Source organism: Anticarsia gemmatalis, chromosome W, assembly GCF_050436995.1.
Source record: "Anticarsia gemmatalis isolate Benzon Research Colony breed Stoneville strain chromosome W, ilAntGemm2 primary, whole genome shotgun sequence".
Classification (NCBI taxonomy): domain Eukaryota; kingdom Metazoa; phylum Arthropoda; class Insecta; order Lepidoptera; family Erebidae; genus Anticarsia; species Anticarsia gemmatalis.
In genome coordinates, this window is record NC_134775.1 from 8,788,353 (window position 1) to 8,815,814 (window position 27,462).

General features: G+C 38.1%; 3 protein-coding genes and 1 pseudogene across 3 annotated transcripts; all 4 read right to left on the bottom strand.

Moving 5' to 3' along the window:
• Positions 1-1,528: 1,528 nt before the first annotated feature.
• LOC142985919 (uncharacterized) lies at positions 1,529-2,662 on the bottom strand (annotated as a pseudogene).
• A 6,494-nt stretch (positions 2,663-9,156) lies between these two features.
• On the bottom strand, positions 9,157-9,855 carry LOC142985920 (uncharacterized). Its single transcript, XM_076134161.1, has one exon. It carries the CDS (start codon positions 9,853-9,855, stop codon positions 9,157-9,159), a length of 699 nt encoding a protein of 232 aa, XP_075990276.1.
• Positions 9,855-10,721, bottom strand: LOC142985921 (uncharacterized). The gene has a single exon (XM_076134162.1). It carries the CDS (start codon positions 10,719-10,721, stop codon positions 9,855-9,857), a length of 867 nt encoding a protein of 288 aa, XP_075990277.1.
• Positions 10,722-22,272: 11,551 nt separating this feature from the next.
• LOC142985922 (uncharacterized) lies at positions 22,273-23,085 on the bottom strand. Its single transcript, XM_076134163.1, has one exon. The coding sequence runs from the start codon at positions 23,083-23,085 to the stop codon at positions 22,273-22,275; it is 813 nt and encodes a 270-aa protein (XP_075990278.1).
• Between the last annotated feature and the right edge of the window lie 4,377 nt (positions 23,086-27,462).

The window sequence follows — 27,462 nt, forward strand, 5'->3', positions numbered from 1 at the left end:
TAGCGTCTATATAAATATGTATAGGTAAATCTGGATCGAAGATCTCTAATATAGGTCTTAAACAAAGCATATTCTTTATTTTATCAAAAGATTCTTGACAAATTTTCGTCCTAGTAAAATTTTGGTCTTTTCTTAACAAATTGTGTAAAGGTTCTAATATGATTGATATATTTGGTGTGTATTTTCCATAAAAGTTAATTTTACCTAGTTAATTATCTTTAAGCGGCGTAATTGCATTATTTTTTATTATGTGACCTAAATATTTAACAGAATCCTGTGCAAAATTGCATTTAGAGACTTTTAATCTAAAGCCCTCTAAAAGTAACAGAGATAAATGTTTCATGTGTTCCGTGAATGTCTGAGAAAAAATTAAAATATCATCGATAAAATTTACTGTAAAATCTGATAATTTGTATTTCCTAATTATGCTACTTAATATTCTTTGAAAAATTGCAGGAGAAGTTTTTAAACCAAATGGTAAACAGGTCCATTGAAAATGATTTTCTTCAGTAACAAATGCAGTTTTTTTTCTATCTTCTACTTTTAATGGAATTGACCAAAATGCAGAATTTATGTCTAATATTGAAAAAAAAATAACAATTCCTTGTTTTTATCATTAAATCCTCTAAAAGTGGAAATGGTTGCGATTGAGGAACTACTATTTTATTCAAATCACGAAAATCTATGCATAGTCTAGATTTTCTCCCCTTTTCTTTTTTATAGGCTAGTGTTACAGGGGCTGCCAAGGGACTATATGATTCTTCAATTAGTTTATTTTTTAATAATTGTGAAATTTGTAGTTCTATTTCTTTTTTATCCTCAAAATTACATCTGTATGGTCTTTTGCTACAATACGTATCTACAAGTAAATCTATATGTGCCTCATAGCCCTTCACTTTACCTACATCGTATTTATCTTTCGCAAATAACGATTTATACTTGTTGAATAATTCATCTATTTCTGATCGTTCTAGAATTTCTAAATTATCTACTGAAATGTTGAAGTTTGTGATTTCTATGTGTTCGTTAAAATTGATCTCACATTTATTATTAATTACTAAATTATCTTCCCCTATATTTTTCCTATCATTATTTTCATTAACTAAATATTGCATGTTTTGAATTTTATTACCTGTAAAGCCAGGAATGTTTTCAGTGCTTATTTTCTTCTCATTGTTTAAGAATTGTTTAATCTCCAAGTTTTCATTTTGAATTAGTTGAAAAGATCTTATGCAATCTAACCCAATCAAAAAATCGTAATCAAAATTTTGTTTATCTACCACAAAAACATTTATGTATTTCTCTAGCTGAAAAATCTTAATTTTTAATGTTACTATTCCTATAGACTTTTTTACACCATTAATCGTTTTTAAATTTGCCTGATTATTATAGTTATTATGGATATGATATTTTTTTAAGGATAATAATCTGGAATTAATTAAACTTACATTTGATCCTGAATCATAAACTCCCAATGTTTCTAAGGAATCATTTATTAAAATTTTAATTTTGATTAATGGTGGAATTATTAGTTTTTTGGATCTACTTCATTTAAACTCATTTCCAATTCAGAATTATTAACACTTTTAATCGACTCTTTTTTATATTGATTATCATTTTTATTTCTGAACCAACATACAGACTCTGACTGATATCGAATTCGTTTCTTTTCTTTTTCACAGATTTTGCACGGTTTTTCCTTAAAAGATTTTTCTTTAATTTTATATTCAACATGTACTTCCCTATTTTAATTTTTTTTTTATTTAGATGTTCTAACCCACGAATACTATTATTAAATAACTGTTCAGTTTCCTTTATATCACTTCTATCAATTTCATCAGCTATAAGATTAGGTAACCCAGTTACAATTAAAATTAATTAAAGTGGTTTTATCTATTAACTTATTTGTCTCTAATAAAAGCCTCTCTTTCTTTGAAGCATATTCTAGTAGCGATCCCTGCCTATACTTAAATAAAAAAGCATATCTTACCGGCGTCCAGCCTTTGTTCATATATGTTTCACAAAAAATATTTTTCCAAATACACCATTTAGAATTCAATGTATACTTTATAAGCATGAAACTATACCAATCTTGACAAGAATCATCTAAAAATAACCTTAACCCTTGAATTTTGTGAATATCATCACTTATACCCACACGAGCACATTCAGTTTCGAAGATGATCATCCATTGTGTTGCACTTGACGTTTTTTGTGTAAATTTATCGATTACAAACATTTCAGATTACTTCTTTAAATTGAACAGTTTAGGCTCCTTCTCCGATTCAGCAAAATTAGCCAACATTCTTGAAAGAGCTTCTGTTGTCATGTCCGTAGAAGTCAGCTTTTGTGAAATAGATGTAGCTTCTTCCAGTAAATAACCTTTAAATTGCATATTTCCATCTTCATCCATGTAGGCATCATGTAACTCCGGTGTAACAGAAAACCATACTTGTCGTTTTTCATGTCTTCTTTGCAGTGTAGTTCTTACTGTTTGAAAAATTTTCGTCTGTATTACCACATCGTGTAGTTTCACTGATTGTAATTGCTCCGGAATCAAAGAAGTATTTTTATCTGCATCCATAATTGAGGTTATGCACATTATGCTTGTTTTTGGATCTTCACACGATTTTACAACAAACTCGAATTTTAACTTTTCAATTGTTTACAACAGCTATAATTAATGTTGTTTTGTAATAAGTGAAACAATTGCCGAGTTGTTGCTCTGTAAAGAGTAATTTATTTTACAGAAAACGCTTCACAAATCATTTACCATACACATTTTAATAAACTTAACATATTTTAAAGAAATACAATGCAAATACTAACCTGTAAAGACAAAAAACATTAAATGCTATTGCTTATTTATTTATAGTTTCTTATTAGTTAACTTATTAGTAAGTAATTAATTAAGTGCAATCTCCATATCCAATCCGGAAAAATCCTGCGTTTGTCGTCACCACAGATAATATATGGAGAATGCGCGGTAAATTTAAATGACGAACCAGAGAGTTTCATTTACATACTTAGGTTTATACACAACTGTCGTAATCCCAATAATAAAATGTAAGGTGTGTTACAGCCCGAAGAATAGTCGGATTCATTTAAACAATTAATGAAACTGTCTCAGGCTGAAAGTTTTCAATTTGAATTAAATATATTACTAAATAAACAAACATTGAACTCGAAAAATCAATTTTGCCCTTGGATCCTTTCCTAGGTCACGAAGGCATTTTACGTGTAGGTGGTCGCTTAAATTCTTCTTTTTATTCAAAATCAAATCATTTATTCATTTAGGTCAAGTGCTGACACTTATGATAGTCAATGATACAGAGAGTGAATTTACCGCCAGTTCGGAAGGTAGGGCCAATGGGAAGAGCTGGCAAGAAACTCCTGGCCACTCTTTGTAATCGCCAAATGATTTTAACAATATTTATGTTGGTATAAAACATTGATGATGTAAGTAGCTGCTACCTACCAACACTACCGAACACACTTTGGTCATAACATAAATTAAATTAAATCAATATATTAAGGTGCTAAAAAACAAGATATAAATAGTATTGGAAGCATGATGGGAGCATCTACCCACATAGTAATATAAGTAATGAAATCATAAGAGGCATTTCAAGAGCATACTGTGGTAAAGGAAGTACAGTTATTGAAACGTAGTTACTTTAAAATTATGGCAGTCACTACACCCAGGACGACCAGTCACCCCAAGCAGCACCCGTTCACGAGTATGACGCGTGGACCAGCCATCACCCCCTTCGCACATATTAGAGGGAAAGGGGTTGACCCGGCACACGACGCCGCCGCAAGCAATGACATTTTAGTGAGCATAACGAACCTTGGCATAGGAGGCCACCATTTCAATGAAAAAAAGATAATGAATACCACTGAGACTCGTGCAATACCTCTCTGTTACAGAGTTGAAATGACTGATTAATGTTCATACAATGCAAAGATGTATATATAAATATATAGATATTTAATCTTGATTTGTGTAGAACGCGTAACTAACTAATCCCATGTTTTCTTATCCATTAAGTAATCGTCAACCTTATAATAACCCCTTTAATATAATAATAATAATAATAACTTTTTATTTCAACCAAGAGGTCATAGGAACAGTGAGATCACAAGACATAAAAAACTTAAAACTAAACAAACTATGAAAGAAAGAAAACAACAGATATTAAAAGTATCTCGAGGATCGAGATCCGACTGCCAGTAAATGCACCATTGCGCAATGGTTCAGGTACCGACAATCGAATCTCTCTGTAAACATCCTCAGGATGCTATTGGGGCTGGCCCGCACCCTTCGCAACAGGGACGTGCATCTCTTACGCATTGTGGCATAAAAGCAGTCTACGCGTGCTTCTGCAAACATCCCTGAAGCACTACAGAAACGAGGCAAACCCAATAGCACCCTAAAACCGTTATTGTATTGTATACGAAGAGCGCTGTACTGTCTTTGCGTGTAACTAACCCACAGGCTGCTCGTGTAGAAGGACGTACAATAAGCTCTGTATAGAGTGAGTTTCACATCCCTCGTACAGCGAGCAAACCTGCGTGCCAGCATATTAGCTCGGACAGACAACGCTCTCCGTTCACGTTCTATGTCTGCATCGTCCTTCAAGTCAGAGGTTACTATGTGACCTAGGTATTTGAATTGATCGACCCTCTTAAGGGCTGTACCATTAAGCTTAATGTTAGGTACATTATCACTGTTTTTACCTCTGACTTGAAAGACCATGCATTCACTCCTTTTAACATTATATCTCAAACCATGGGTAAGAGCATATCTCTCGCAGACACCTATAAGTTGCGATAATCCACAGACCGAGGCGCTCAGCAGAACCATATCGTCAGCATAACTAATGTTATTTAAACATGTACCATCAATATGACAACCAAGACGAGTGCTGCTGAGCTCCTCGATTAGTGCATTCACATACAGGTTAAATAATTTAGGCGAGGTTAGCCCCCCCTGCCTTACTCCGCATTCTAAAACATATGGTTCCGAGTGCGTCCCCGACCATTTCACAACATTAACCTGGTTACGATACCAAAATTTAAAGATATTTTGTAATTCTACTGGCATGTTAACGTCACTGAGTCTTTGCCACAAAATGTCGTAATTGACCAGGTCAAATGCCTTGGAAAGGTCGAGGAAGCAAGCGAAAATTGGTGTCTTACGGTCTGTGTAGTACTTGACCGTCTGCTTTAAACACAAGATGGCGCTCTCCGTAGAAAGACCAGACTTGAAGCCAAACTGATTATCATGAATGTTAATATATTTATCTAGTTGTGCTCCAAGCAGACTGTCAAGCACTTTGGCACTTATAGTCGCTAATGAGATCGGTCTATAGTTAGACTTATCACTTACATCTCCAGTCTTGTTTTTAACAATCGGTACCACCACAGTTCTCATCAGTGCTTCCGGTAAGTATGAGTGCCCTAAACAAAACGCATACAGCATTGCAAGTACCCGCGGCAGGTGGGGTCCGGCATATTTAAGGTGTTCTATGCTAAGACCATCGTGACCTGGCTTTAATAAGATGATCTTTAACAACTACTTTGAATTTTTGTTGGGGAAGATCCATAACACTGCTAGGGAGTTTGTTATACAACCGAACACCAAGACCTGCAAATGAGTTGTGTACTTTTTGCAATCTATTGCAGGGACCTACTAATTTGTGCTTATTTCTGGTATTAATGTTATGAATTTTACTATTCTTAGCAAACGAATTGATGTTTAGTGATAGGGACTAGGAATCTATTTAGAACTATCACTATAATTATTTACGTGTGTTCACGGCGTGTAGGCGAGTAAAAGAAATAAGTAGTTTTGTACTCACAACATATAATTCACGAACACACAGAATAATGTCCTCCTAGCCGATACGGCTACGGCGGTCAGTTTCATTGAAACTGGCCATCTGTGCAGGACTTTGTTTATAGTGTCCAATTGTGTGCACAATACACAGGTACACTCTCTATTTTATCACTCTCATAGTCTGGTTGGACAGATAACCGACACAACCAGTGAGAGGTCAGGCGCAGGACCGACGGCTTTACGTGCTCTCCGAGGCACGGAGGTTTTCGACCTCAACTTCCCAACTCCGGGCAATCTCTAAAAAAATTCTTAACAGAAAATCTCAGAAAAGACTTTTTGGCCCGACCCAGGATTCGAACCCGAGACCTCTCGCATGGCAGCCGCATATACTACCGACCGCGCCACAGAGGCAGTTGAGCCAGTGAAGGGTTCACAGGCACACAGAAACACGGAAGAAAGTACAGCGCAGAAGTAAGGCACAGAAAGTCAAGCACAGAATACCAGAATAGAAAAAGCACAGCGAAATATAAAATATGCAACAATCAATAGTGCGTGGGTAGCGGAGGCAAGCGGTGCGTGCAATGAGCGTGCGCTTCGCGTCGGACTCGACTGGCGACTCTCGAAGGTCAGTGCGCGGGCGCATCCTAAGCTCCGCCCCAAGGATGACGTCACAATGCGCTGGCGATGCGCGCGGTTCCGTAATACAATTCTACCAGCTGGCACGTCATTTATCCGGCGTTCGGATAGATGTAAATAAATATTGTTGTTATTGTTTTAGTTATTATATTAGTTAAGTATTGTAAATAATTATACATGTATTATTGTATTGTGTTACTGTTTGTAAAGTGTAATATAATTATTAGTACTTGTTAATATAAAGTTAGTAAATGTAGTTAGGCAGGTTGCCACATCACTCCCCCCCAGAGACCGTCCTACGGGCGATAATAATCCGGGAATCGAACCTTGCGACCAGATTTTGTAGTTTTAATGGTCGGTTCGGCAGAAATGGGAGATGGTTGAACTACGATAGGTGGTGGGGATGACACTTGTGTGTCGACCAACAAGTAAGCGGGCTTTAGTCGGTCCACCGAAACGGTAATAATGTTTATCCTTAACTAAAATTTTAAAAACTTTAGGACCACGTTCAATGACCTCGTACGGCCCAGTGTATGCGGGCTGCAAAGCGCTTCTCAACACATCTTCCCTCAGGAATACGTGGCTGGAAGCAGAAAGGTCCTTGTGAACGAAGACTTTGTCCCTACAGTGTCGCGCGGCGGGAGTTGGCTGCAACTTCGCTGCGAAATGACGCAGGCGCGCTGTAAAGTCGGCTAAGTCGGTAGTGCCGCTCGCCTCGGAGTGAAAGAACTCTCCTGGAAGACGTAACGGCTCGCCGTAGAGGAGTTCTGCGGAAGTTGCTTGCAGATCCTCCTTGAATGCGCAACGGACGCCTAGCAGCACTAGCGGCAGAGATTCGACCCAATTTGAGTCGGCGTGGCACATAATGGCTGCCTTGAGTTGGCGGTGGAACCGTTCCACCAGACCGTTGCATGCTGGGTGGTAGGCGGTGGTTTTGCCGTGTCTGAAGCCGGCAATTTTGCTCAGATATTGGAACAGCGCGGACTCGAACTGACGTCCGCGGTCTGTAACAATATCTGTGAGACAGCCGAAACGTGATATCCAGCCAGACAACAATGCCTTACCCACCGTCTCAGCGGTTATGTCCGCAATCGGTATGACCTCTGGCCATCTGGTAAAACGGTCCACCGCAGTCAAGCAGTACCGGAAGCCATTAGATGGTGGAAGAGAGCCAATTAGGTCAATGTGGACAAAATAAAATCTAGCACGTGGTAGATCGAATGTGCCCAATGGTGATGACACATGACGATGCACCTTTGTGCGTTGGCAAGCGAGACACGTTCGCGCCCATTCGCGGCAGTCCTTGCGGATCCCGGGCCAAACAAAACGCTGTGCGACTAGTTTGGCGCTGGCGTTGGCACCCGGGTGGCTTAGAGAATGGAGGCTGCCGAAAATTTGCCTACGCAATGTCTTTGGGACGAACGGTCGCGGAGTTGACGTGCTGACGTCGCAAAAGATGTCGACTGGACTACCGTCTAACTTGATCTTCCTAATGCGAAGAGACGAGTTCTCGGAAAGCAGCTGCAGAAGTTCAGGGTCGGAGGCTTGGGCTTTGGCAAGGACGTCAGGATCGACGAGGATTTGGAGTTCCTCGACACGCGACAGGGTATCCGCGACGACATTGTCCTTCCCGGAGATGTGTCGAATTTCGGTTGTAAATTGGGAGATAAAATCGAGGTGTCTATACTGACGGGGAGAGCAATTGCTCTTCCTCTCGTGGAATGCATAAAGCAGAGGTTTGTGGTCAGTATAGACGGTGAAGTCTCTGGCCTCGAGCATATGGCGGAAGTATTTAATACCGTCGTATATTGCAAGGAGCTCGCGATCGTAGGGTGAATATTTCTGCTGTGTCGGGCTCAACTTGCGTGAGAAAAACGCGAGTGGTTGCCAGATTCCGTCCTTGAGCTGTTGCAAAAACGCCCATTGCCAGGTCGGAAGCGTCGGTGACCAGGCAAATCTTTGCCTGATAGTCGGGGTGAGCGAGTAAGGTAGCGTTGCAAAGGCTGTTTTTGCATTGCTGAAACGCTGTGAAAGCTTCCCCTGAAATGTCAACGGGATGAGAGCCTTTGACTGACCCGGTCAAGAGTTCGTTGAGGGGTTGCTGGAACTTTGCGGCTTCTGGAATAAACCGCCTGTAGAAGTTCAGCATTCCTAAGAAACGGCGCAACTGCTTCACGGTTTTAGGGACCGGGAAATCCCGGGTCGCTTCCACCTTGAATTGTAGGGGCTTGGTGCCAGCGGCGGAAATGCGATAGCCCAAGAAAGATGCCTCCTCAGCTCCGAAAACACACTTCGAAGTGTTCACAAGGATACCGTACTTCTGCATCCTGCCAAAGAGTTCCCGTAGGTGCGATTTATGCTCCAGGCTATCCCGGGAAAACAGAAAAAAATCTTCGAGATAGGGATAACAGAAATCTAGGCCTCGCGTCATTTCATCCACGAACCTTTGAAAAGTTTGACCTGCGTTCCTGGGCCCAAAGGTCATAAATGGGAACTCGAACAGGCCAAACGGCGTGGTGATGGCGGTCTTCTGGATATCCTCCTGGTTTACCGGGATCTGGTTATAAGCTTTGACCAGATCGATGGTTGAGAAGACCTTACAGCCAGATATACTATGGGCGAGGTCGTGAATATGCCTAATCGGGTACCGGTCGGGAATGGTCCTCGAATTGAGCAACCTATAGTCGCCGCAGGGACGCCAAGTGTTGTCCTTCTTCGGCGCAAGGTGTAGAGGAGAGGACCAGGAACTCTCGGAAGGCCGAGAGGGCTCCATTGTCCAACATGATCTGGAACTCCTGCTTAGCGATCTTCAATTTATCCGGAGCTAACCTGCGAGGGGAGCAAGAAATTGGCGGGCCGGGTGTAGTGCGGATGTGGTGTACTGTGTTGTGTGTAGTTGTGCGTGGTGTGCCAGCGGGTCGAGTTATATCCGGGAATTCGTCCAGAATACTGTGGTAAGTTGAATCCCCAGTCGTGACCCTAACTGAACATGCGTCCGTAGTTTTTACAATGGACGCTACCACTGAGAGGCTAGTGGTGTCGTCTAAGAATCGTTTGTTGCGAACGTCGACAACAAGGTTATAAAAATTTAGAAAGTCGACACCAATTATAGCCTTGGTTACATCGGCTACAACAAAACGCCAAGGGAAATTACGGCGTAACCCAAGGTCTAGACACAATTGTAAATAGCCGTAAGTGGCTATGACACTGCCGTTAGCGGCCGACAACTGGTAGTTGGACTTGTCACGACGTTCATGCAAGGCGTGACGCGGATACACACATAAGTCACTACCAGTGTCCACTAAAAACTGCACTTTTGTCTTTCGGTCCGTCACAAACAGGCGACCAGGAAGAGGGGGACAGTCGTTCGTCGCCATTACCGACTGCCTTGGGAGTTTCCCGAAGTCCGGAAGTCGCAGGGTTTCAAGCAGCTCTTCGCGTTGGCTCCAAACTTGAAGTGATACCAGCAAAGCGGATGCTTGCGGTGGCTGGAGTCGGAGCGTCTGCTGCTGGATCGGCTACGACGGCGTGCTCTCGACCGAGACGGAGAGCGGGAGCGTTGTCGCATCTGCGTCGTCAGGTCCTTGACGGCCTTGCGGAGTTCGGCGATTTCGCAAGCCATGTCCTGCATCGTTCGGCCGGAACTTGGTGACGACGCTGCTGCTACCTGGTTGGGGGAGACAATATCCTGGACCCTATCGGCCAGGTCAGCTACTGCCTCCAGATTCGCGTTGGGCTGCGACGCGAGAAGCGTCTGCACGTTGCTGGGAAGACGGCTGCTCCAGATAGTCCGCAGGAACTCCTCTGGAACGCTCGGATCAGCTAACCCTTGCAGGTGTCGGAGGAATTGTGAGGGCTTGCGGTCACCCAGTTCCTCGTGCATGAGGAGCTGCTGAACCCTCTTCTCCTTGGATGCCGACAAGCGCTTGACAAGCTCCTGCTTGAGCTTCTCGTATTTGTTCTCCGCTGGTGGCGCAACCAAAATGTCTCGGACCTGTTTCGAGTATTGGTACTCCAGGTTCCCGATGACGTAATTAAATTTGGTTGCGTCACTGGTTACGTTTGCATTTGCGAATTGTGCCTTCACTTGCGCAAACCAAATCTCCGGGTCATCTGGCCAAAACGGAGGAATCCGGACGGCCACGCGACAAATCTCGGATGACGCGGCAGTGGACACGCGCTTTTTGCTACATGTAGAGGCGGCGGTAGCGCAGGATTTTGCGGAGTCACTGCCATCGCTCATCATGCTAGTGTGCTTGGAGGACTCTACGCTCACTTATACAGGTTTTTCAGGCTTCAGGCCTGAACAACACGTTCGAGTAGTGTCGAACTACTCGAGCCCTTCTGGCGGTTTTCTGTCGGGGTCACCACTTTAGTGATAGGGACTAGGAATCTATTTAGAACTATCACTATAATTTTTTACGTGTGTTCACGGCGTGTAGGCGAGTAAAAGAAATAAGTAGTTTTGTACTCACAACATATAATTCACGAACACACAGAAGAAGCTACAAGAAGGGTTCACAGGCACACAGAAACACGGAAGAAAGTACAGCGCAGAAGTAAGGCACAGAAAGTCAAGCACAGAATACCAGAATAGAAAAAGCACAGCGAAATATAAAATATGCAACAATCAATAGTGCGTGGGTAGCGGAGGCAAGCGGTGCGTGCAATGAGCGTGCGCTTCGCGTCGGACAGTAGGATCTCGACTGGCGACTCTCGAAGGTCAGTGCGCGGGCGCATCCTAAACTCCGCCCCAAGGACGACGTCACAATGCGCTGGCGATGCGCGCGGTTCCGTAATACAATTCTACCAGCTGGCACGTCATTTATCCGGCGTTCGGATAGATGCAATTTATGACGTGTGATAGTGATGGTGTAAATAAATATTGATGAGGTGTAAATAAATATTGTTGTTATTGTTTTAGTTATTATATTAGTAAAGTATTGTAAATAATTATAAGTGTATTATTGTATTGTGTTACTGTTTGTAAAGTGTAATATAATTATTAGTACTTGTTAATATAAAGTTAGTAAATGTAGTTAGGCAGGTTGCCACAGATGTTTTATTTGATGAACATCAAATTCGCAAAAATATACTGTGATGCCACTGTGAGGTTGTTATATCGGAGTAAAGTAAAACACGACCATCTCTAGCAAAACCCCGTTTATTACTCCAAACAACGTATTAATACACGTAGATTATATACGAACAATGTTAGGTATATTATAGGGCTGTACCATACCATACGCCCCTCACAAAAGAAAAAAAAAATTAAAACTAAGAATACAAAGTTTTTGGTTTTTTTTTTTTAACAACGAAACGGCTTTGTGCGATTTTTGTGGATAATTTCAGTTTTTCCATTACGTTCAATCTTTACATTACAATTTAAATCTTCAATAACTTTGAAAGGACCTAAATACAATGGTTGAAATTTATTGTCTTTCTCACTTTTGACTAACAACATATCGCCGCTTTCATATTTTACTGGCTTTGTATACATATCATAAACAGACTTACGTTTTATTTTACTATCAATTAAATTACATTTTGCGTCATTTTGAGAAACCTGCAATCTATATTTCAATTGCTTAACATAATCATCATCGTTATATAAAGGTTCTACTATTCCTGAACTTAAATTACTAGGTATATTACATTTTTTGCCAAATACAAGTTCAAACGGTGTGTACTTTGTTTCGGAGTGGACAGTAGTATTATAGGAAAAACAAAAATATTGTAACCATGTACTCCAATATCTAGGATTGTTATCAGTTTGTATTCTTAAATATGCATTTAACGACTTATGTGAATTTTCTAAAGCGCCAATTGATTGGTGGTGATATGCTGTGGATGAAATTTGAGTAATATTTAGTAATTTACATACCTCTTTCATAGTTGTTGACATAAACTCGGTTCCACGATCTGATGCTATTTCTCGGGGTATACCATACCTTAAAATGAAATTATCGACAAAAGCCTTTGCCACACTTATACTATCCTTATTTTCTAATGGGTAAGCTTCTATATACTTACTCAACTCACATTGTATGGTGAGAATATATGAATAATTATAATAATCCTTACTTAAGGGCCCAACTATATCTAAATAAATCTTATCTAAAGCTAACTGCGCAGTGGTTGAAATTTCCATTGGCTGTTTAGTAGGCAAAGAATGTTTTTGTGTTTGACATTTAACACATTTCTTTACATACATTTTTACGTCTACTTCCATATTTGGCCAGAAATAATACCTTTTGATATTATTTAGCATTCGTCTTACGCCAGCATGACCGCTAGTCGGTAATAAATGAAAATCATTAAGAATCACTAACTTATCATCGTCATTATTTATCCTTATCGCTTCTTTTATAATACAAATCCGTGGAAAAGTCGACTTTTTGTTCGCATTGGTTAACCATTTAATGTATTTAATAGTCTCATTATTTTTCAATATATATATTTCTTCAATATTATTTTCATTACAAAATAATCCAAAATCTCTCACGAAAACGTCTCGCGTTTGACATGATCGAGAATTAGGATTTAGGCCTATAATATATTTTTCTTTAAAATAAACAAAATTTCCTTTTAATTTCTCCTTTACTATTAGTTCTATACAATTCTTTGGTTTTTTAAGCATTTCCACGACATCTGGCTGATCAGACCGTCTGTCTGCAGAAACCTTATCAACCAAAGAGTTGTCACTCACATCTTCATTCAATCTTCTTGTCATATTTCTAGTCATTACATTTACAGATTGCACACCCATTTCTTTCAGATCTTCTGACGTAATTATTATACGAGATAATGCATCGGCCGCTGCGTTACTCGTACCTCTAACATACTCGATTGTATAGTTGTACTCCTCTAATGATAATCTAAATTTTAAAAGTCTACTGGATGGATTACTCATAGAAAAAAGATAGACAAGTGGTTTATGATCTGTAAATATTTTGAAATGCTTTCCATATAAATATGGGCGAAAATAACGAACGGACCATACTATAGCTAAGAGCTCCTTTTCTATAGTAGGATAGTTAATTTCTGCTTTATTTAAAGTACGGCTTGCATATGCAATTGGTAAATCATTTTTATTACATAACATGGCACCGATAGCTTTGCCAGATGCATCGGTACGCAAAATAAATTCACTTTCTGTTGAAAAATCGGGATATTGTAGTATAGGGGGGTTACATAGTAGTTTTTTAAGATGTTTAAAAGCATTTTCACATTCACTCGTCCATTCAAATTTTACTCCTTTCCGACACAATTTATTAAGTGGTATTGTTACTTCAGCAAAATTTGGTACAAATTTTCTGTAATAATTGGAAAAAGCGACAAAGCGTTTAACTTCATCACTAGATTGAGGTTTTGGGTAATTTTTTATGATTTTAGTTTTCTCTGGGTCTGGTTGAACACCTTTATTTGACACTAAATGTCCTAAATATAATAATTCTTTTTTTAAAAATTGGCACTTACTAGGATTTAGTTTTAAATTTACTTTCCTTAATCTCTCAAATATATCTATTAAGTTTTTGTTATGTATATCAAGATTTCTGCCAAAACAAATCAAATCGTCCAAATAAACTAGAGCTTTCTCGTAGTTCAAACCAGCCATAGCTACTGTCATTAGTCGGCTAAAAGAGCTCGGACTAATCTTTAGACCCATAGGTAATCTTTTAAGTTGATATTGTTTGTCAGTTATAAAAGCTGTGTACTTTCTGCTTTCTGGTTCTAGTAATAACTGATAGTAAGATTGTGATAAATCTAAATGACTAAAATAAATTGCACCAGATAGAGAATCTAAAATTTCGGTTATGTTCGGAAGAGGAAATTTATCATCCATAATTCTTTCATTTAATTTTCGATAGTCTATTACTAAACGCCATTTCTTACTAGAATCTTCACTCTTTTTTGGTACTAGCAAAACAGGACTACACCATTCACTCTGGCTTTCTTCTATGATATCATCTTTTAACATTTGTTGTATTTGCCTTTCTATTTCCTGTTTTTGCGATTTAGGTAATCTATATGGTTTAACATAAGAGGGAGTAACATTTTCTTTCAAATTTATTTTTTGTTGATATAAATTTGTAACACCTAATTTATCGTTAGGTAATAAAAATACGTCTGAATATTTTGCACAAATATTCTCTATAGATATTTGTTCCTCGGAATTTAAATGACTTAAATTTAGCATGGAAAACAATTTCTTAACCCTATCTGAATTATTCGATTCTTTTTCAAAATTACATATTGAATAATCACTTAGTTTTAATAATTCAGGAATAAAATAACTAAGTTTAACTTCTTCATCTCTAGTATTTAAAATTTTAATTGGTATTTTTCCTTGAAGTGGACTTACTAGTACACTGGCAAGAAAAACTCCTTCGCATAACTCACTAGGAGCGATTATACAGTCCTGATTGACACTTAAATCTATGAAGTGAATTGACTCACACCTAGGCTGTAAAGTAATATAATTATTATAACCTACTTGTCCCATTTGCAATGGCAATGAAAATGGTTCAGTATGGTTTACTGTTAAAATATTTTTTTCAAAGTTTAATATACAATTAAATTTACTAATAAAGTCTTGACCTAAAATACCATCTGAACGACACGGTAGATTTTTGAAAACGTAAAATTTATGTCTCAATACTTTGCTTTTATAACAAAGATCTAAAAATACAAATCCTTCTGATATTATATCGCCTCCTATACCTTTTATTTTTATTTTTTCACTATGGTAAGGGATCTGGTCCCTGATCATTGCTTCAAATCTTACAAGAGAAATCGAGGCACCTGTGTCGAGCAGCCATGAATAACTTACATCATGAATGTTAAACGTAACTGAATTAATATTAGCATAGTAACAAATTAAATTATTGGGATCGAAAAAAATAATTTGGTGAAGTCGATTTTGTCTGGTTCACATCGCTGTTTGTCTGTGTTAATTGAACAGAATTTTGCCTATCGTCAAGGCTAGTCATATTTACGCGATGACTACTCTGATCACGAGCGCCACGGTTCTTATTGTTATACGACTGACGTCCTCTAAACCTTAAATTATTATTTTGTAGTCTACCACTACTACCTCGATGGTTTTGAGAATTATAATAAATGCGCTGACCTCTGTTTGAGTTAAATCTACCACGAAAATTATTACGCGATGTATAATTATTAAAATTTGACATACCTCTATATTGGTGAAAATTCATAACTCGGGCTCCTGTTTCGGTCAAGGACGATAACTCTTCATCCAATGCAGCACGAATTGCATCATTTAAAGTACCGTAGTTTCTAGCTGCTATAATAGTGCTGATGCGACTATTTCTCAGACCGTCCGCAAAACGCTTTATGGCGTTCCTTTCGTTTACAGATTTTAAAATTTCGTACTTTTTCGAATCTCCATCTGCCTGAGAAATAGTTAAATCAACGAATAACTGTTCAATTTGCTTACCGAAATCTTCTACGCTCTTACTATTCTGTTTAGCGCACTGCAATTGTTGTTGCAACGATGTGTCCGACTTCTTAGCGAGCAGTCGCTGTTTCATGTCCTTTACGAGATCTGGAATTGTAGCGTAAGTTTCGTGCAAGCGTAGCTTTGCACTTTCAGACAATCTCGACCTTAAAACGAAAGTAATTAGTTTTTTCTGCTCATCAACTTCCAACATATCGGAGTACATTTCTATATTAGAAATTAATTGTTTCGTAACCGTTTCGGACTGATCCATAACGGGTAACAGACTTATAGCAGTCTTAAGATTAAATTTCTCCATTTTTATTAATCTACTTGAAGCTGTCCCCTCAGAAACACTGTCTACCTCAGTACACAAATTTCTTATTTTAATATAATATTTACTTATCTTATCACATAAAATTTCTATTTTTTCTACTTCTAACTTATCTAATTTTTTCGATTCTGACAAAACTGTAACAGTTTCTAATACAAAATCAAACCGCTGTTTCAATTCTTCTAACTCAATACATTTTTCATTTTTAATTTTAGCTGTTCTTCTATTAGGACCAAGTTTAGTCAAGTAATCTTTAATATACTTGAACTTTTCAAATAATTCTAAAAGCTCATCAGCCATTTATTTTTACTAAAAATTAAAACACATTTTTCAGTGTTAGTATTTAACTTTACATTAAAAGGAAAAAAAAATATCTACTAAAGGGTTTTGCTACTAATATGCTAGATAAAATAAAAATAAACAATTATTCCGATACCGTTTTCAGTCCAAGGTCATTGTTTTCTGTTCCGAAAGTTCCATTTATGAAGTATGTACACAAACACTTTTTTTTTTTTCACACATCTCACTCACGCACTAATTGCTATACTGGGTAATACACATTTTTACACAGCTCCTTCGGTTGTTGGCATGGGATGCAGCTTTTTGAAATAGCTCGCAGATCGCTTCAATGCAAACTCACGTAAATGTTGGTCCATCCAATCGCGATGACATTTCCGGTACAATTTGTACACAATGAGCAGGACCCCTGCACTCAACAAGGTACAAATGGCAGCAAGGATGTAGTTGGTGGTAGCCGCATGCTCTCGGAGCTGGTCAACAGTCCCAGAATTCGTCCCGGCACCAGCTGCAGTTTGGGCCACGAGGACTTCCTCTTTCTCTACTGCTTGATTGTTTCCCATCTTGATGGAATCCGAATTTTAGCCGAATACTCTACAAAGCGTACGATTCGCATCGACGACGAACGACTACAAGTTTTATAACTCATAATTATAAGCGACTTAAAACGATGCACAGTGACACGAATTATCAGTTCAGTTCACACGAAATTGCTGACACCGCGAAAGTGCACCTGCATCGACTCAGATTACGCGGTGGCGCGGTGCATATTTCTAGGTACAGGCAGGGTCGCCATGTGAGGTTGTTATATCGGAGTAAAGTAAAACACGACCATCTCTAGCAAAACCCCGTTTATTACTCCAAACAACGTATTAATACACGTAGATTATATACGAACAATGTTAGGTATATTATAGGGCTGTACCATACCATACCACCGTCAGTATACCTATTTTCCCAAATACCTCCCGCAGAGAGTCCCGCGCTCCTTAGTCGTAAATAGCGCGAATTGCTCTTTTTTGAATTACGAAAATTGTGTCTATATCAGCCGCCTTGCCCCAAAGTAGAATACCGTAGGACAAAACGCTGTGAAAATACCCAAAGTAAACCAGTCTTGCCGCATCTACACCAGCAAACTGTCTTACTTTTCTTATTGCATAGGCTGCGGAGCTGAGCCTGCCCGCGAGCTTTGTTATTTGGGTGCCCCATTGAAGCTTATTATCTAAATCTACACCTAGGAAGGTTGCGGAATTGACCATGTCTAATACTTCACCATTTAGAACTACGTTCGTACCTAGATTCCTAGCGTTGGGCATGGTAAATCTAATGCATTTAGTTTTCTTTGAATTTAACAACAAATTGTTGGCTGTAAACCAATTGAGAACCTGTGTAAGAGCACCATTTACATCGTCAAAATCAGTTTTCTTACGATCTACTTTAAATATAAGCGACGTATCATCAGCAAATAGTACGATACCACACAGATCCTGTACCTGATGTGGCAAATCATTAATATAAACCAGAAAAAGGAACGGACCAAGGATAGAGCCCTGTGGTACCCCGAGACTAACCGCAGATCCAGTGGATCTTGACCCATTTATGTCTGTATAATGCACTCTCTCAGACAAGTAGGATGCAAGTAAAGAAAGAAGAAATGAAAGAAAGAAATATTTATTGTATATAAAATAAATCACAATGTTTCAAATAATTAAATAAACTATTGAATCATAAACATCACTTGGTGAAATAATTTTATATAAAACTAGTTACATCTTAAGACTTATTATCTAATGGTTTCCTCACTAGGAGGACCTATATCGAGGAAACCATAATATACATACAAATATTTATTTACTTTATTGAGATCCTTGGTATTCAGGCGTTTGCTTAGGTACTAAACTTAGTACAAACATATAATATAAGTGCTTATTATTATTAATTATGATTAAGTATTATCAATTATCATCATATTTTGGTTAAACAAAAATTACTAAAAATGTTGGTCTTATTCTTATTAGTGTTTAGTAGTTATAGATATCTTATCTTATCAATTATACTTAAGCCTCGGATGAAATTACAAATTACATTATACAATACATGGTAAGTACATAGTAGTAAACATTATTAGCCTATAATCTTAAGGATATTTTCTGTGTCAGTATAGTTTAATGAAGTCAGCCATTTATACACAATATTTTTTGCTTCTCTCACTGACTTATCTTTGATATCACAAAATTTTACAACTTGGTTATAAATATATGCTCTTACAAAGTTGCCAAATCGTTGCGCGAACCTTGTATTAACAAATGGTACATCTAGACGAAAGACTCTGCGTTGAATTAAGCTGTCATAATTATTGGATGAAATTACGGACCTGTGTACTGAGATGGCAATCCTTGATATAAAGAGTTGTCGCACAGTTAGAACTTTTGCTTCGTTGTGGAGTGTGAATGTCGGATATCTATAAGGTTTTTGCATCATTACCTTTAAAACTGACCGTTGTGCTCTCTCGGCTCTTATAATATATGTTTTAGGAGCACTTCCCCAGCAAAGTATACAGTACACTATCAGAGATTGACAAAGTGCATAGTAAACTAGTCTAAGAGTATCGATGCTAGACGCATACCGTAGGCTTCTCATCACACTTACGACCCTCCTTATTCGAGCGGACAGAACGTCAATATGCTTGCTAAAGGTAAGATTCTCATCAATATGTACCCCAAGGTATTTATATGTTTTAGTGTGTGTTAAGGATTCACAGTGACAAGATGACATTTGACAGTGTTCGTTATGCATTTTGAGAATAATTTCCATATTAGGTGCTGAAGCTGCGGTTTTGTGGAAGCATAAATACACGGTTTTATTAGTATTTATTGTAAGGAGGTTACGCTGTAGCCACTGAGAGACCTGTAGCAGGCCACGCTCAGCCGAAGTGCACACTTCGGACCAATTTCCACCATGAAACATAATAGCGGTATCATCAGCATAGCACATAATGTCAGCATCTGGTATTTGGCTTTCCAGAAGTTCGTTAATGTAGAGCAAGAACAATGTAGGTCCTAGAATACTTCCCTGCGGAACACCAAAAAGAATAGGTTTTAATTTAATTTAAAAATTTAAAAAAAGACAACTCCCGCACTAAGAATTGCTCTTGTGTCGCGGGGACTTTTACAAACATACAAACAACGGACACAAAGCACAACCAGACCCGAAACAATTATTTGTGGATCGCACAAATAATTGCTCCGTGTGGGAATCGAACCCACGACCTCCCGATGCAGTGGGATCGGCGTGGTGACCTAAACCACTGCGCCACGGAGGCAGTCAAGGTTCAGGGTCACTTGTGCTCTGGCCAATCTTTACACACTGTCTCCGTTCCGTAAGATAGCTATTAAACCATTGCAATGCTACTCCTCTGACTCCTGCCAACTCCAACTTTCTAATAAGGATAGGTACGGAAACAGTGTCAAATGCTTTCGCAAGATCTAAAAATACACCAATACAACACTTCTTATCATCCAGGTAGGAAGAAAGAGTGCTGGTGAAGTGGGTGACAGCATCTTCTGTACTAATTCCTTTACGGAAACCAAATTGTTTTGATGATAAAACGTTATGACTCTCTAAAAAATTAACTAAACGCTTATTAATAAACCTTTCCAGTAGCTTCGAAAAGGTCACCAACAGGGAAATCGGCCTATAGTTATCAATAATTGTCTTTGGACCATTTTTATGTATTGGTGATACCTGTGCCACTTTCCAGTCACTTGGGAATGTTCCAGTAGTTATGCTTAGGTTGAACAGGTGTGTGAGGGGGACAATTATGTTATTTTTTATACATTTTACTAATGAGTTACCGAGACCGTCAACACCTGGTGCTTTATCTGACTGCAAGTTCAATATCATTTCATTGACTTCTTCATAATCTGTTGGAAGAAGGAATAACGAGTCAGCTGGGGTTCTTATACTGTCAACAGCACGTGCTAAATCATATTCACTCTTGTTAATTTTAGATAAAATTTTGTTAGCTAACCTTTGACCAACCGTAGAAAAGTGTTTATTAATGTTGTTAAGAGATTGTTTTGTGTTCGAGCAGTCTTGTTGTGTCAGTAAGGGTGCCGGTTCACTGTTGCTTTTAGTTAGGTTGCATATGTTCTTAATTGATTGCCAAAGCTTTTTTGGATTGTTTCTGTTTGCCTTAAGTTCTTTGTTCTCATATTCGTTTTTAACTTTTCTTAGAATATTTGCAAAATAGTTTCTGTAGCGGCAGTAGGTAACTTTGAGAATTTTATTATCAGGGTCTTGTCTTAACTGTAGGTGCAGGCGATCGCGGTGACGCATACATCGCATGAGTCCTGGAGTGATCCAGGGTTTTAGGTTTAGATTAGTCCTGGTTATCTTTACCTCACGCGAGTGCTTTTTTACTATGTCAGTCAAAATATTTGTAAAAATGGTAGTGGCTGTGTTAACATCGCCTGTATCTGTGACTACGGACCACTCTATTTCCGATAGGTCTTTATTAATTGCATCAACGTCTCTTTTAGTAATGTAACGATTTGAACGGGCCGGATTAGTCTTCTGAAGTGAGAAGCCAAACATAACTGGGAAATGGTCTGTGATAACAGTTTGACATATACATCCAATTATCGAGTTGCTGTTATGTATATCCCTAACAAAAATATGGTCCAGACATGATGTTTCCCTAGTTGGTTTTGTGATGACTGGTAAAAAACCATTTTCTGCCATAAAACATTGGTATTCTAAACTATCTGAATTACCTATTCCATCTATTATATTTATATTCAAATCACCCGCAATAATACATGGTAAACCGTTCACATTATTAACGTGTGTTTCGAGAGATGATAAAAATCTATTTAAACTTCTAAACGAAGGTGAGCGGTAAATACCCACAATATGAGCAACTGAGGGAATATGTATGACCAAACAATCAGCTTCTTCGATGACAGGTTCAGAGATAGTCGCATTCCAGGTGTTTTTGACGTATACGACCACGCCACCATTTTTATTGGTCTTCCTGATTGTACTATAGCAATTATATCCAGGTATTTGAGGAATCAGTACAGAATCGCTTAGCCAACATTCTGTTAGAATAAGAATATCAAAGGATATTTCTAAACATTCAAGGGCTACTAATAGTGAGTTAAAATTTTTCTGAATGCTCCTAATGTTTAATGAAAATAGTTTGAAATTATATAATGATGTAAATATTTGCCTACAATTACCAACGTCACGTGACACTTCACAATTAATCGAAATGGAATCTAGTTCTGATTCAATATAATCCGTAAACATCATTTTTGGTTACAACATTTATCCAGAGGCGTTCTTTTTAAAGATGTCGATCCTAATTCACGATGGCATTTATAGGTAACAAAGTATTGAAGATAACATGTACGAAATACTTTTGAAGCATCCAGTTCTAGAGTCTTGAAAATATCATAGACATATATAACATTTATACATACATGGCATAAAAATCTTAAAATTCGTGGCTGGAAATTAGTTTCAGTCATAAAACAAAAATTAACAATGGAATTCAATTCGACCAAGACACATAAAAAACAAATCAATAACATAATTAAGAGTAAATTATTTAAACTATAAAAATAAAGACAAAATAAATTTGCAGATAACAAATATAGGATATTGTAAATGGTAACAAAAATTTTGGTTAAGAACTTACTGGCTATTGGTTGTTGAAGAAGAAGGCGGGAGTATTCGGTCCAAATCCTTGAGCGAGTGTATTGGTATAGCTCCTTTACCTTCCCGTTGCCGAATATAGATGGTACCCTGTTGACACCAGCAGAAGGAGTATCCGTGGTGCTTAGCCCTGAGCCGAGAGTCACGAAATAACAGTCGGTTGGCTTTGGTCAGTCTTTCGTTAAAGAAGATTTTTCGCGGAGTTCCCGAGACTTCCAGATCAGCACTACTAATATTTTTCCGAGATTTAGCCGCTTTCAGGAATTGGTCGCGCTTAGAACGACGTAAAAGTCTGACAACAACTGGGCGAGGCAATTTCCGTTCGTCTTCAGGTAAGGCAGTGTTTACAGGTGGACGGCGTGGCCCCGAACGAGTAACCCAATCTATATCGGAGTCATTTATTTCAACCCCTATCTTTTTAGCAGCTACGAGCACAACGTGATGAAGGTTCTCAGCTGCGCTCTCCGGAATACCGACGATTTCAATCTCGTTCTTCAGGTTGGCCTGTGCTTGAGTATTCAGCTCATTTTGAAGTTGGGCTACAGTTGCCTGTAAAGTGTCGACTTCACCATCACGCTTTTCTAAGTATTTAAGACGCTCTTCAGCTGCAACCAGTTTCACCATCATTTCGTCCATCCTCTCGTTGGTATACGATAGACTTTGAGTTACGTCTTCTAGTTTCAGTTTGACTGAGGCGAATTCTGTGGTCATCAAACGTAACTGGTCCGTTAGTTGAGCAATTTCTGATGACGAGGGCTCCACCTTTTTACGAGTAGTGACATTTTCACACATAGCTTGTGCTGGTGTCACACTATTGTCTCCCTGTTTTTTAGGCGCAATGGTGCAATCGGTACATTTCCATAGCCTGCGACGGTCAGCCGTTAGGGGAGAAACATTGACACATGATGTGCAAAATATTTTTTCGCAGGTGGTTGAATTACATTCAACATGGTTTTGGTCTTTAATAAACTTTTTACATTTAGCACATTTCATGTTGATAAAATAACCAGTTGTATAAAATTACAGTTCAATCAATTAAAAGTGTCTCACTGAGGTCATTCACTATTAGGCATAAAAGTCACAACGTCTGTTTTATTAATCTTAGGTAGAGTCGCCCGCGCGTCGCTGCTGCACGTGTTACGCATGCACTTCACACCAATTTCGCGGTTAACATAACTGCATAACCGTGAATATCGCTTGCACTGACTCGGCGCTGCACCGCCCTCTGGTGGATTTATGATTTTTGTCACTGTTTCACTATTGTAATTTAAACTATTATTTTGATTGTTTTATGAGTTGTTTCAGATAATTAGTTATACAAACTGATAATTTATTTGTAGGAGATAGACACTGCAAGATTTTAACTCAAACTGTGCACTTTTTCTCGGGTTTTTTACAAAATAATACGGAGCACGTTTCAAAACAGACTTGTCTATAATACCAAGGTGTCAAAGATGATGGTCAAGTAAGTCAAGTGCCACATCCCCAATTCCATAGTACTTAAGTTTATATAAAAGAGTATTGTGGTCAACACAATTGAACGCTTTGGAGAGATAGCAAAATACCCCAATAGCATCCTGCGACATCTCCCAAGCATCGAAAATATGTCTAATAAGTGTGACCCCTGCATCGATGGTAGATCGACCCTTTGTAAAGCCAAACTGGTTGCTGTGGAGTAAATTGTACAAACTGAAATGGCTTTCTAGTTGCTCTAATATAGCCCTCTCAAATATTTTGCTAATAGCAGGCAAGATGGATATTGGCCTAAAGTTACTGGGCTCAGTTTTACATCCGTTTTTAAACAGAGGAATTATCTTACTGTGCTTCATTAAATTAGAAAACACACCTACATCTACACATCGATTAAAAGTTGCAGCTAAATGAGGTGCTATTTCAGCGATAATACTCTCAAGTAACTTTACAAAAATACCCCACAAGTCCGCAGTATTTTTGGAATTAAGCGACTTGAATACTCTGATTACGTCAGAGGGGTTTATATACTTAAAATAAAATGAGACATTGCACTGACTCAGATTGCTCCTAAGTAATGATTCTGCTTCAGCGGTAGGGGAATTTAAGGAACTAGTCGTAGTGACTGGTATGTCAGAAAAATAATTATTAAATGTTTGAGCTACGCCTAGGCTATCTGTAATAACCCGATTGTTAACATTTAACTCGAAGTCATGATCGGGTGGTGTTGATCGTCCTGTTTCATTATTGATAATATTCCAAGTTGTTTTTATTGTGTTGTTGGAATTTTTCACAACACAAATTTTTCGGCACAAGATTTTTTAAAGATTTTTGAATAATTCCTAACATATTCAAGAAAACCTGGATTGAAATTGTATTGTTTCATGGCATACAGCTCATACATCCTAGCTCTACTTTTGTAAATTCCTACAGTCGCCCAATCGCAAAATTTCAGTTTTATATTTTCCTTAGCGATCGTTTTTTCTTTAAAAATCGTATTAAACTGAGATTCAATAACGCTAAACAAAGATTTATAGAGATCATCTGGGTCATTCTGAGTAATATCAATGTTGGAAATCTTGGCGGCTACCTCTTGATTAAACAATGTCAAGCGGTTGTGTGTAATAGGTCTAAAAGTTATCGTGTTAGATTTGATAACGTTCTTCCTAGAGAAGACGGCGTTCAGCCCACAGTGGTCTGACGTTAAATCGTTAACTATGACCCTGTCTAGACAAACGCAGTTGCTAAACATATTATCCAAGCATGTGGCCGAATGTTCGGTAATTCTAGTTGGATTATTAAAAAGATGTTTAAGATTAAATGATTTGAAAAGAGTAATCAGTCTGGTGGTAGTGATGGACTGCTCCAATATGTTAACATTAAAATCATCACAGACATCACACATACTTGTTACTAACACTCAAACGCTTTAATATATCTTCCACTATAGTTTCAAACAAACTGAAGTCACTCATTGGTGGACGGTATATGCATACTATAACGTGCTGCTCGAGTTCTACACAAGATACTTCGGCAGTGCGTTCTACTGACAAGCTAACTATATCTTTACGTTCTTTGCATTTTATGTCGTTGCTAACTAAGATCATTGACCCTCCATGTATTGCCTTCTTCCTACTGAATGCACTTGTCATAGAATAATATTGATTATTAAATATCAATTGGTGCGACAACAACCAATGTTCGGTGACACAAAATACGTGTGTGTCATGTTTTTTCAAAAATAATTCTATCTCTAATTCTTTATTCTCTTATTCTTTCGATAAGCGCTATCCAATGCTTTTACACTCGAAACACAGACTCACTAAGTTATTATTTCAACTGGAGCATTTACGTCTTCTCCTCAGCTCTTGCTGGCTTCGGTTAGAGAGTTTGTATGGGCTGTCGGTGGTCGTAGTCTAGCTGGCACAGTGGCTCACCAGTGTGTCGCATGCCGGTCGCTGCCAGGACCGCGGTCCCTATCATGGGCGCGTTACCGACAGAACGAGTTACTATTCACTATCCATTTATTAGTGTTGGTGTTAACTTCGCTGGTCCATTTTTAATAGCAGATAGGAAAGGCAGGGGATCTAATGTATAATGTATGTTTGTAGGTACAGCCAAAGAACTTAGCGATTTTCAGCCACCAATTCTTCTTCTATTATCGATTTTGCTTCAAATGAAGGTATTAAATTTAAATTTCAGCCGGCTCATGCTCCACACCTTGACGGCTTATGGGAAGCTGGTGTTAAATTGTCAAGTCTGTGAGCAACTACACGGACGTGTGTCTTGTTATAATAACACTAGCTGACCCGCGCAACTTCGCTTGCGTCACCTAAGAGAATGGGTCAAAATTTTCCCCGTTTTTGTAACATTTTTCGTTGCTGCTCCGCCCCTAATGACCGTAGCGTGATGTTATATAGCCTATAACCTTCCTCGATAAATAGGCTATCTAACACTGAAAGAATTTTTCAAATCGGACCAGTAGTTCCTGAGATTAGCGCGTTCAAACAAACAAACAAACTCTTCAGCTTTATAATATTAAGTATAGATATATTATATATATTAATTATTATTATTATTATTATAAATTATAATTATATATTATATTATATAAGGAAATAAGTAATATAAGTAATAAGTATAGACTAGCTGACCTGCGCAACTTCGCTTGCGTCAAATAAGAGAGAATGGGTAAATTTTTTCAGCGTTTTTGTAACATTTTTTACTGGTACTCTGCTCCTATTGGTCGTAGCGTTATGATATATAACCTTCCTCGATAAATGGGCTATCTAACACTGAAAGAATTTTTCAAATCGGACCCGTAGTTCCTGAGATTAGCGCGTTCAAACAAACAAACTCTTCAGCTTTATAATATTAGTATAGATAGTATTAGTATTATAATATTAGTATTAGTATAGATAAAATAAATCTTTCCGAAATTAAAAACAAGCAACTATAGAACCTAACTCTAAAACAATATGTCATATTATATTATATTATTATTATTCTTGAAACGTGTATTTTTTCTCAGCTTAAAGCTGGTTTTTAACTGCATCTACGGGTGGGTACCAAGTAGATGCAGCGTGTGTGAGTTTAGGTGTGTACTGTGTCGTGTTGGTGAGTAATGTCAGTTTATTCAATTTCTAAAAAATTACGTACTATCCTACATGTATTTAAAATTGCTGCTTTTTGTGAAGTAATATATGTGGTTTTTTTCAGGTCTATTAATTTGAGGCTGTGGTGGAGATGCTTCGGGATAACAACGGTGATGGAAAGAACAATTGGTACTACATATACTTTATCCTGTTTCCAGATCCTTGCTACTTCATCCTTCAGTTCTGCGTATTTAGAGATCTTTTATGTTATGGTCTTTTGCAGGTTATGGGTGTTGGGGACTGTGATATCTAGGTATAAGGTAAGTAAGGTTTTAGTATTTTTGTCAAGTAGCGTGATGTCCGGTCTGTTATAATGTATAGTCCTGTCGGTAAGTATGGCTCTGTCAGAATATAACTTGTGTGTGGCGTTCTCCAGTACAGTCTCAGGTTTGTATTTGTAGTAGGGTCTTTCATTATGTGTTCTGTAGTTCTTTGTGTTAATTATCTGGTCTTGTATTGCTATCATAAAGCCCTCGGTTTCAGGAAAAAGATTACCTATATCTAGCCATTTATTAGATGCTATCTTATCAACGTGTGTTTGTTC

Excerpts from the sequence above, each read along its gene's own strand:
- LOC142985920 (XM_076134161.1), bottom strand. The coding sequence starts at position 9,855 with ATGGCGACGAACGACTGTCCCCCTCTTCCTGGTCGCCTGTTTGTGACG.
- LOC142985921 (XM_076134162.1), bottom strand. The coding sequence starts at position 10,721 with ATGAGCGATGGCAGTGACTCCGCAAAATCCTGCGCTACCGCCGCCTCT.
- LOC142985922 (XM_076134163.1), bottom strand. The coding sequence starts at position 23,085 with ATGTGTGAAAATGTCACTACTCGTAAAAAGGTGGAGCCCTCGTCATCA.